The sequence below is a fragment of the Spinacia oleracea genome, chromosome 4 (assembly GCF_020520425.1).
Source record: "Spinacia oleracea cultivar Varoflay chromosome 4, BTI_SOV_V1, whole genome shotgun sequence".
Taxonomy (NCBI): Eukaryota; Viridiplantae; Streptophyta; class Magnoliopsida; order Caryophyllales; family Amaranthaceae; genus Spinacia; species Spinacia oleracea.
The window spans coordinates 31833653-31845142 of NC_079490.1; the positions used below are offsets into that span (position 1 = coordinate 31833653).

At 38.3% G+C, this 11490-nt stretch overlaps 1 protein-coding gene across 2 annotated transcripts; it reads left to right on the top strand.

Annotated features, from left to right (window-relative positions):
• Positions 1 to 248: 248 nt before the first annotated feature.
• On the top strand, positions 249 to 11121 carry LOC110801089 (uncharacterized). Of its 2 annotated transcripts, XM_022006406.2 has the most exons (5): positions 255 to 593; positions 841 to 989; positions 1659 to 1820; positions 5827 to 5942; positions 10673 to 10934. In XM_022006406.2, the coding sequence occupies exons 1-5, from the start codon at positions 386 to 388 to the stop codon at positions 10692 to 10694; spliced, it is 657 nt and encodes a 218-aa protein (XP_021862098.1). In that variant the 5' UTR covers positions 255 to 385; the 3' UTR covers positions 10695 to 10934. The 2 variants fall into 2 exon arrangements, with proteins under 2 accessions (XP_056682713.1, XP_021862098.1); XM_056826735.1 differs by lacking the exon at positions 5827 to 5942 and having other exon boundaries at positions 249 to 593; positions 10673 to 11121.
• The last annotated feature ends 369 nt before the right edge of the window (positions 11122 to 11490 follow it).

The following is an 11490-nucleotide window of genomic DNA, read 5'->3' on the forward strand; positions in this document are numbered from 1 at the left end:
ATACAGAAAAATCCACGTAGTTAAAAATGCATAAGACTGGAATAATCGATTGTACAATTCAAAATATTTGTATATACTTGATTCTATGTGAACACGCACCTACTAATTAGGGAAATTGATTTTGACACACCACATATTAATTTTACGCAAATTGTTCATTATATCGAATTTACCAAAATCTAATTTTTGTATGCCAAAATCATTCATAATTATTAATCTATCACATTTTAACAAGAACTCAATTAGCGTAGTGTTACTTCATATTGTAAATTTGGAACTACGCCAGTTCAGGAATTTTTTTAGCAAGAAAATTAAATTCCTCATTGATCTTAAACCCTAACACAGAGAAGAAAAAAGCTCAAAAACCCCTGACCAAAATCCAACAATGGCGCACAGAATTCTAGGCACCATTCGCAGCAACTCCATCTTTTTCTCTCACCTCAACAGTCACCAAAATCCATCGCAGTACCGTTGGATTTCCACCACGTCTCACCTTGATGCCTCATGGATGGACTCGATTAAAGGAGTATTCACCGGCAAAAAACCCACCTCCTCTGATTCAGATTCTGCTGAGGGAAAATTCAGCCTACACAGTAAGCCCCCTTTCCCCTCTCAATTTGATATTTTGGGTTTCTATACGCATTTCCGTGGACATTGACATGAAACTTCCCAAACAAAATTATGATTATTCCATAAATGTGATGTAGTTATGTTGATTTATTACCGCCTACCAAACGGTCCGTTAGGGGGGTGATGGGGTTATTAATCATTGTATCATGCTACTTCATGTTTATCCAAGTGTTTAGCTAGTTTGTTTAATTTTCAAAATGGTTATTGAAGGTTTTGCTGATGAGTTGGCTAAGGCAAGAAAGCTAGGAACTTTGAAGCAGTATGTAGTAGGTCGGAGTAGTGAGGCTACATTTGCTGATGCTTTCGAGAAGCAGGAATCAATTCTTCGGTTTCTTGCCAACTTTGATCCAAATGGAGAGGTTGGTTTTATTTAATTCAGTATTTCAGAGTTCATTTCATGTTATATTAGCTGCAAGATTTTTCCCGTTTTCAGAATAACAGTCACATAATGTACATAAAAACTCGTCACTTTTGCAAAATAGTAATGGGTTATGGATGGACTGCCCAAGACATCCCTGCCAAAAATGAGTGACGGAAGAGTGGGAATGACGAAACTATTATGAAGGTTCTTTTAGTTAAATAATACTGTATTCTTATGGTCAGAACAGCGTGACAACTATTTTGGGACGTACAGTTGTGTAGATTATGTTTTTCAATGCTCTAGATGTTAGTAAGTTTACTCTCATCTGTAGATGCTACTGTTCTGGCCTATAGGTTCTTCTGTAGCTTTGGGTTTTGCAAGGGAAATTAAACGTGCTGGCCATTTGTTGAGCTAAGCCTTGGGGGGTGGGGGGGGGGGGGGGGGGGGGGTGGGAGTACGTGTTTGGGGAGAACGGATCAATATGTGTAATAGTTGCATAGGAGAATCCTGTTCTGATGATACTTTTGAGTTTTGATTTGCTTAATTTTGTGATTCGTTGAAACCTCGTAATGTCTACTGTTGTTTTTGCTATACATGGAACATTAGGTTCTCCTTTTTCAACTTATATTTTGATTGCACCATTGTTATGTTCATCAACTGATTGTAGAATCTCCAAATCAGTCAAAAAAAAGAAGCAGCAAAGCAGTGCAAGTGTACAATGGCTGATGTTGAGAATACGTTGGCAAAGTATACATGGGCCAAAGAAGCACAACACAAACTACAGAAGTTGAAGGATGAGGGAAAACCAATGCCAAAGAGCATGGCTGAGGTAGTGTTTCCTTCCTGAACCATTTTTTTAAAAGTTATACTGTTTTTTGTTTAGCATTTCCTTGAAATTCTTATATATTCAGTGTTTTTGTTTCATAATGTGGTTCACACGACATGAATAGTTGGAGAACTTTGGAAGTCAGAATTTTAATTACTAGAATAATGTGAATTGTGAAATGATGTATTTGTCATATATTGATGACTTAACACTATGGAACTTTCAATTTTTGTAGTCAATGATATATTGCCGAACTAACTATCATACACGAGCTGCTTCTTAAAATATGAAAGCGCTACTCTTCATTTTATTTGACTTTCATTGTGAAAGCAAATCCACTTTAATCATTATATCCTGTGATTTGGATTGTTCATCAGTCTTAACTGAACCAATGGGAACACCGACCCCCTGACGTGAGACCCATAGGCTGGACCATGCAGAATTCCTGAAAAAGTCTGATTGTCATCCTGCATTACCCCCAGCTTCACTTTTTTAATTTTTTTTGGAGGGGTTATCTTGGTAACGGTATCTAGCAGTAAGACGTGTACATTCCACTGGCAACATGCTTTATGACTGGGCTATTAGAGGAATCAAAAGCACGTGTTTTGTGTACAAGTGCAAGTGCTACAAATTTCAAAGGTAATTCCATTTTTCTTCACCTTAATGTTTTGTTAAAGGAAACAGTAAAATAAGTAAATAGACATTTTAGATGAATAAAAACGGGAGGCCTAATTTATCGCATTTTAATCACACAATCCGAAATCAGGAAGTGTATTCAAAAAATAAGAAATATCCACCATTAGATTGAAGCTAGGCCACCTCCTATATGGAACTGAAATGGTTTATAAAAATAAGTTCTATCATCAAATCAAGAATATATTTCTAAAATCATAGAGTGACGCACTTAAGACTAAGGCAAAGGCCCAAGTCTTGACACTAGCTCATTAGAAAGAAGAAAGGAGCAATATTGATGAACATTCCAGAACTAGAAGTATAAAGCAATTCTTGTACATTCAGTGCCTGCAAGTCCTTGTTAAATTGTCAAAGTTCCCAAGGCCCATCCAATGTAGACCCCAAACGCCTTCTAGATGCTAAATTTGGTGTATTTTCGATGATAGAGGACAGAAGATTGTGGAGGATGGGGGGAGGTATGACAAAATATTCAGATTTTAGAGAAGGGAGCAAAACCCTGAGATAACCCCTTTCACATAATGCTCTCACGACAAAAAGAGAAAAGAAAAAGAAAACCTATCCCGATCAATCCGGGCTGATTCTTTGGCTTGCCAGTACAAATAAGAAACGCGTAAAGAGTGGGATATTGGAAGAAGATGTGGCAACTTTGTACAGGAAATTCCAACAATGGAATCATCCCGCCTAGCTTTATACTTTTATTTGGTTTTCTGGTTCAATGAAGTCCAAATCGTCCAGTCTAGATTTAATTGGTTTTCTGATCCTAACCAGTGAACCGTCAATCACAGAAATGGGGAAACCTCTTGATGGTGGGGTTTTGGAAACGGGAAACCTCTGTTCCGTAAGTTTATGTGCTTCCCAGCCGGTGGGTGAATCCCCATACTTGTTGCCAAACAAGTACGTCTTCTTTCCTCAATATTTTTCCAGTTAGCTTTCGACCCATACATATTATAAGTAAACGATACGGAAGTGTAGACTCTTTTGGTAAAGGTAAGAAAAACTTATAATTTAGTGAGAGAGTTAGTGGGGGCCCTACTTTACTCGGGATATGGAGAGAGCGAGAGATAGAGAAAGATAGAGAGAGAGAATTTGTGGAGGGTAATAAATATAACAAAAAAATCCGTATCAATTTTTTTTCAATTTACATTTCATTTTAACTTTGACAAAAAAAAAAAATTATACAAGAAACTATGACAAACTATGTTACTCCGACACTCCATCGGACGGCTTGTGTCGGTGTCGACACGACCCGACCCGCGACACGACGCTCGACACGTGTCCGGGAAGGTGTCGACACCGGTGTCGGAAAAGGATCGGAAATGAAGTGTCGGGATCAATCGGGAGGAGAAAAAAATGAGTAAAAAAATTCAAATTTTGCCATTCAAGATGAAGATATATACAAGGTGTTAAAATTCATCTTACCTGTAACCAAAAACACTAGATCTTGAAGAGTTCAAAACCCTAGATCTAGAAATTGAAGGCCAGGGAAGGAGAAACAAGAAAAATATTGTTGGGGCTTTTGTTCCAGAAGAAAAACCGAGTAGATTGCACTATTCAATTTGCGTTTTCGTTGAAATTAATTTCTTGAGAATGCCATAGCCATGGCTTTTGGCATTCCCTCTTTGAGTTCTTTCCCGTCGTTTGCTTTAGCGTGGTTTTGGTTTGTGCTTTGTCACTTTGTGGATTGGTGGACCGGTGGTTTTTGTTACTTTACTAGTTTACCATGTTTCTTTCTTTTTTTTTAACCTTTTTTTTAATAGATTAAGGCATGGGGAGTGGGGGAAACCCACGTGCAATATCTTCCCCCTTTTTTTTCTTTTTCTTTTTCTTTTTTTTTCCTTCTGTTTTCCATTTATTACCTTACTTTTTATAAAGTGTCACTTCTTTTAACCGACAATTTGAATGGGAGCCGTGTCTAAAAAAAAAGTCAAGACACTCCATTGACCGTGTCGGAGTGTCTGAAAATATTTGGATCGAAGGTTCGGACACTCCGACACCCGCGACACCGACACCCGTGTCTGAGTAACATAGATGACAAACTAATTGGCGAGATCTAACCATCAGAGGCAAATTTGGTTGAGCATATTGACACAAGGAGAGTAAGTTGCTCTGTCTAATTGTGTACTTGCTCACAAGCCATATGCTGGTATCTATGTGCAAACCATGAATCTCCTCTACATCCACCATATGAAAACTTTTGTGTCTGAAACTTCTTCCATTCACGCTTAGCGCATCTATTATACATTTATAGTACTCCTCCCGTCCCTCATTAATTGTCTAGGGAGAATGGTAGGGTGACTTTGAGGGTTGACTACCAAACAATTTTCTTTTTCGTTTTAAGTGTTACATATCAGTTATTCAGTTTTAGTTAGCCTGTTCTCGCGTCTTTTTCTCTAATGTCGGGCCTCACACGACACCCACCTTTTCTTTCTCTTTAATCTCCTTGTCATTTCTCTATGTAACACTTAATAAAGGAAGGAGGGAGTTTTCAATAGCTTATGACTTTATCAACATACCTAGGACCAATGGAAGAGTTAAAACATTTATTCTGTAGGAAATACATTAAACTTCCTGAATTGGAAATTTTCAAGTTTCAACCAAGGCAACATTTCTTAATTGATTAGCTCTATAGCTGGGATTATATACTTGATTTTGAATGAATGAGCCAGGTTTTCTCCTGCGATACGTAATGGTAAAGGTTTTTATATCACGAATCAGGAAACTGTGTTGGAAATAGGTTGATATTGGAGTTGCTTTTAGATGGAAATGAGTCTTTCTTCACAGTGGACTTCTCTTCAGCTATTTTGTTCATTTGTATGGGACCTGTTTGGTTGGCAACACCAGAAAGACCTTAATACCTGTTTTTGTTGGGGGTAAACCAGGTTTGAACATCTTGCAGACTGCAGACTGCAGACTGAGAGGGTTTGTGATTTTTTAATTTCAATCAAAATCTATAGTTTAGAGTCTAGACGATTTGAACATCTTGCAGACTGCAGACTGCAGACTGAGAGGGTTTGTGATTTTTTAATTTCAATCAAAATCTATAGTTTAGAGTTTAGACGATAGTGGAACCAGGATTTGACTTTTCTGAACTGAAATTAAGTTTCAACTTTCAACATGGTTCATTTTAACCTAAAACTGAAGGTTTATTATATGTTTGTCATCGTTCAATCTGTATAATATTAGCTATGGCTATATGACGCTTGTTTGTTCAGAAGCACATGCATGATATGTGCTTGCTGTATATGAAAAGGAAATATATGTTCTCTGTAACAGTTTGTTGTAATTGATTGTATATTTGACCAGTTGCTCTGTTCAGATCCAGAAGTTGATGGGATCTACACCTTTGGATCTTGCTAAATCAAATATGGCTCAGAGTGGTCAGATTAGTCGGAATGCATTTTGCCCCTGTGGTTCCAAAAAGAGATACAAAAGGTGTTTCTTCATTGATAATCTTTCATTGTTTTTTTGGTTTATTTTCCAGATTATGATTCGTTGGTTGGCCTTTGTTTGCTAGACTGCGACTATTGCCTGCATGAATTATGCATGATATTTATTTTCAGACCAGAGATACTGTAGTTTCACATGAGGCATGATACATCCATCCCTGAATGCGGACAAAAGGGTTAATCCTCAGGGTTTGGTTTTTTTTTTTTTATATACTTCCTCTGCTTTTTTAGATGCAACATAAGGGCTTGGTGTGAGGTTTTCAGTTTTCTACAATTTTAATTAGCTGGTTCTGATCCAATGTGAGTTGGCTTTGATCCAATGTCACTCACGTGATTAATGAAAAGGAGAAGAAATAACATATTGCTTATTCCAGCTACTAAAACTCCCAATTCAACTTCTCCATCTACCACCTGCCTACGACCACCCATGTCAACCCACTAAAACTAGTCAACCCATTTCCATCAACCATAAAATCTATCACAACCACACCTACTGCTGCCGATAGGACCCCTAGCAACCCCAAACCACAAAACCGCCGTCCTACATCCACAAAATTCACCAAGACATCACATCGACACCTGAATATTGAGAGAAAGTAAAATGGGAAAGTTAAAGAAGATTGATTGAGAAAAGGAGATCGAGAGGAGAGATAGTAATATCAAGATAATGTATATTGTATATTGGGTGGGAAGAGAAGTAAATCCGGAGGAGGGAGAATGAGATTCAGAAAGTTGGAGGAGGATGAGAGAGCAAAAAAAGAAACCAGGTAATTTGGTGTCTGGATTTTGGGCATCTTGGTGGTGCCTCATTTTGTGGCGCCGTTGATAGTGGTGCTGACTGCTCATAGTGGTCACCTGGTGGGGGAGATGGGTTTTGGGTGAAGGTAAAGGTGAGGTTGGTGAATGCTTGTTGATGGAGAGGTGACAGTGTTGGACAGAGGTAGGTTAGAGATCGAAATGGTGGAGGTAAGGTTGGAATTTGGAGGTGATGAAGATAGCGGTGGGCTGGAGAGGAGGATCAAGAGGGTTGAATGACAAATGGGTATTACTTCTTTATTAATTATTCCAAATAAGAATTAAAGAGGGTTTGAGAGATATATTATGATATTTAAAATTTTATAGGAAATAAGGGTAGTGCTGTAAATCTTGCATGCTAGAAGTTACTACATAAGGTTTAATTATAAAAGTGTAAACAATCCTATGATGAAAAAGTTTGCCTGAGAGGGCTCGAAGGGCCAAATACCCATCTCCTTCAATCCTTCCTAGACGCCATGGCAAGGCTTCGAAAGCAAGCTCAAGAATCCAAATCCAAATCAGGGAAGAAAGCTACAACCTGTAGTTAAACCTAATACGCGTGCGAAAGCCAAGGAAACCTTCACTGCATCAATGGAGGACCTTGAAGCCATTTCTGAAAATTCTGACGAACACCTAGTAATCGAACACCTAATTGAAGACCAGATTTTCACTCCTAGGTCTTCTTTGAGAGGATTTACAACAACAATCCAAAGTCAGAACCGAGTTTAATGCGTGGATCAACGGGCTCAGTAATGGTAAGGATATTCGAACATTTCCAATCATTTCAAAATTCTGGCGGGAAAGGGGTTGGATTTGATTTGTCTGAACATGATAGTAATAGCACTAATACTCATCAAATTGGCGATGGAGTAACTGATAATACTGTGATTAATCATGTCCAAAACCCCCAAATGGTGCAAATTGATTTAGAGGACATTGATGAAGAAGTCACCTATTGGAAATCTTTGATTGTATGTTATGTGTTGGGGCTAATCACCCACAGAATGTAGTGGATGGTTTTTTCCATTGCATTTTGGTAAAATGGGGGTAGACAAGGTTTCTTTTGTTGGGAGAGGCATGTTTATGGTGCGCTTAGGCTTTACCACCATGGAAAACTGTAACAAAACCACTTATTCTCAAACCTTGGACCCCTAATGTTAACTTTGCAAAGGATCCTGTCAAAAAAGTTCCAATATGGATTAAATTGCCTGGATTGGATGTGAGCAGAGTCTTAACAAAACTGCAGGGGAAGTTGGGAAAGTCATTAAGGCTGATCAAGCCACTCAGAATAGAGACAAGTTGATTTTCTGGAGTGTTGGTAGAAGTGTTGGTAGAAGTCAACCTTGGTCAACTTTGTCCAAAAAACATCCAATTTCCGAATGAGAAAGGGGAGATTACTGACCAGAAAGTAGAGTATGATTGTGTCCCTGTGATTTGTGCTGAATGCAAGGGTGTTGGACATGATAAGAGTGACTGCCACAATGCTAACCACACCAAAAAAGTTAGGAAGATCCGGTTCAAAGAACCCAGAAAACAATTCCTCCAATCCAACAGGTCACTGACAAGGAAACCATGCTTGTGACCACTTCTGGAAGAATTTCATTTGGCCCAAAACAACATAGTGAGAACACTGATGGGTTTGTATAAGTTACAGGTTTCAGCAGACAGAGGTGTCAGCAATTGACACCAGTAAACACCAGGAACAGCTTCAAGGCTCTTCATAAGGAGCTAGTGAATGAGGAATGCTCCATGGATGTGGAGGATACTACTGCATTCCTGTGTCTAATGGATAACATACTATGTAGGAATGTGAGGGGACTGAACAAAGAGCCAGGCAACTTGAGGTGAGGAAGGTGATCGTTTCTCATCACATTAAGATTTTCGGTTTCTTGAGACTAGGGTTAGGACTCCTAAATGGGGGACATATACCTTATTGTTCGTCCTGATTGGTGTTTCACCACCAATCTCAGTCGTCAAAAAGGTGGTAGAATCATAGTGGCTTGGGATCCTGACTCTTTTATAGTGCACATTGTGTTTATACACTGTCACATCACCCCTATAGGAGCAGGTGCTGGTTTTTAGTTCATTCATCTATGGAATAAATGACAAGAAAGACGGGACTAGATTATGAGATCAGTTGAGAGGTTTCTCGGATAAAATCAACTCCCCTTTGATTTTGATGGGGATTTCAATGGTTTGATGTACATTGAAGATAGAATTGAATTGGGGGGGGGGGGGGGGGGGTGTTATGCTTCCTGAAATTCAACCTATGAGAAACTGTATGGATTATATCAGATGACTGAAGTCAAAACTGTTGGTAGACAGTGTATCTGGACCAACAAGCAAGATGGAAGTGACAGAGTGTCGTCCAGAACTGATAGGGTGCTTTCAAACGATCCATGATATGTCCCCACTGCTGAAGCTGCTCTCTCAGCTGAGGGGGAGTTTGATCATCAGCTTGATCACTGTCCTATGGTGTTGAGCTGTTACAGAAATGAAGCTCAGAGGAGGCCTTTTAGTTTCTATAACATTTGAGTCAATTCTGACAAATTCTTACCCTTGGTTGATGTGTGCCTGTAGAGAGTTGTTTAAAGGTTAAAATGGCTTAAGACAGTTCTTAACTACTGAATGAAGAAGGTTCAACACTGAGGAAGCTGATGATTTGAGATTCTACAAAGAACTTTGTTTAGCTCAAGACAAGCTGCATGCTCAACCTCATGATAGCACTCTTGCAACTGAGGAGAAAGCAGCCAACAATGCTTACAAGATAGCTCACACTGACATGGGGATGACAACATTAGAACCTTTCACCAGAGTATTAAGCGGAGAAGAAAGCACAATAGAATCCACTCCATAATCTCTATGGAGGGAAAATGAGTTCAAACTGCAGATGAGGTTTGACAAGGTTTTATAAGCTTTTATTCCAACATCTTTGGTAGTAAAATGCATAATAGAACAATGTGAAGTCTTCTGAACATTCAGGGATAGGGACTTCTATTATAGAATCAGGAGAGAAGTCCCTACCCCTATTATAGAATCAGGAGTATTATAGAGAGGAAAAGTTAGCTGTATAGGTTCCATGTGAAGTCTTTAGTTCATTCAGTTTGAGGTTAAACATAGAATCAGGAGTATTATAGGGGAAAAAAATTATGTATGGACAGGGATTGGTTCCAGCCCCTTTAGCCTAGTCTGGTCTGTTTTAGCTCAGTTTGTTGAGCTGTTAGTTTTTCTCAGTTTTGGAGTCTAAGGTTTGTCTAGACCCAATTTTTTTTTTTTGTAAATTTGATGATATAAACAATCTCTCTTGCTTGCCAAAATAAATAAATTATAGAAGTCAAGACTATTTCAAAATTGCCAAAATTGGAAAGTGTTGCATCTAACAAAAACAGGGGGTTTGTGGATATTCATTTGTTCTCGACTACTGGGTGGGGAGGGGGGTAACATTTTTGGGAGAAAGACGCATGAAAAGATTCCATCTATTTTTAGTTCAACTTATTTAAGAACAGAGTATTTAAGTGCTTATTACAGAGACACCCCATGAAAAATCGGACCAGATCAGATAAATATAAATTCATGTCAGGAAAAATACATTTAGATGAAAAAGGATGAATCAGACCAGAAAATATTCATATCAGATAAGGTGAACTCAATCTCTGAGATGGGGATGGGGATAGCATTCGCACATCCTACACAGTACGCATCTTTGTATTTGCATTGCACATTATTTTTGATGGATTTCTTCTTCCCAAACTAAACTGCATGCATGTTTTCTTCTGTGTCGAAATCCTAAGTCGCAAGAAAAGTTTTGTGCTTTGTTAATTTTTGCAGACAATTCAACAAGTTACAAGATTGTTGCTGAATTTCATGATTTAGTCTTAGAATCATAAGATTATTTAATAATATCTTATGCATTTTGTGAAGGTGTTGTGGAAAAGACAAATAGCTAGGCTTGCGGAAAGAGGGAAAGAAGTCCAAATTTTGATCCATCAACTGACTGATGATTGTGTGGAGGAAATTATAGTTATTCAACACAAATCACATGTTGACATGATTCCTTTCTTGCTTCTCAGCAATTAGGTATGTTCGCATTCAGAACATGATAATCTCAGAATTCATCAAGAAAGGGTTCTGAAGTATTTTATGTGTTCTGGCTTGATGAATTTATAAGAGTTTGCAACATCCATTGGCAAAAACTCCCCTGCCCTCCCACCCCCACCCCCGGGGGATGCCCTATGTTTTCTCCATTTTTTTAAATCTTAACAGATGAAAATCTTTCTTGTTCTAGAGTTATCTCATCTTGCATTAATTGATTAAGTTACTCATGTTCAGTTGATTGTCATGGCAATCCTGAGCTATGCACACTGAATAAATTGCATATGTATGCAAAGAAAACTTGTACTCCTTATGTATATGTGACGTAGTGGTGATAAGTAGACCTGTCAAACGGGTCGGTCGGGTCGGATTGTAAAAAATTATTTTCGGGTTCGGGTTAGATCGGGTCGGTCACTTTCGGGTTCGGGTTTACAAATGCTTGTTCAAGACCCAGAACTTTCGGGTTCGGGTCGACCCAACGGGTTGAGAGATTTTAAAACGCGCATTATATTTTCATTAATTTAGGTGATAAATATACAAAATATGGGCACAAATTAACAAATTTTCCTACATAAGTTTATATTTAGTCAAATTCAACCATAAAATGGCGTATAGTTCAAATTAAAATCATATTACACACAATAATA

Bases quoted from the DNA above. Each gene is read 5' to 3' on its own strand.
- LOC110801089 (XM_056826735.1), top strand. From the start codon at position 386: ATGGCGCACAGAATTCTAGGCACCATTCGCAGCAACTCCATCTTTTTC. The intron at 594-840 runs GTAAGCCCCCTT...TGGTTATTGAAG, and splicing joins GGGAAAATTCAGCCTACACA to GTTTTGCTGATGAGTTGGCT. The intron at 1,821-10,672 runs GTAGTGTTTCCT...CATTTTGTGAAG, and splicing joins TGCCAAAGAGCATGGCTGAG to GTGTTGTGGAAAAGACAAAT.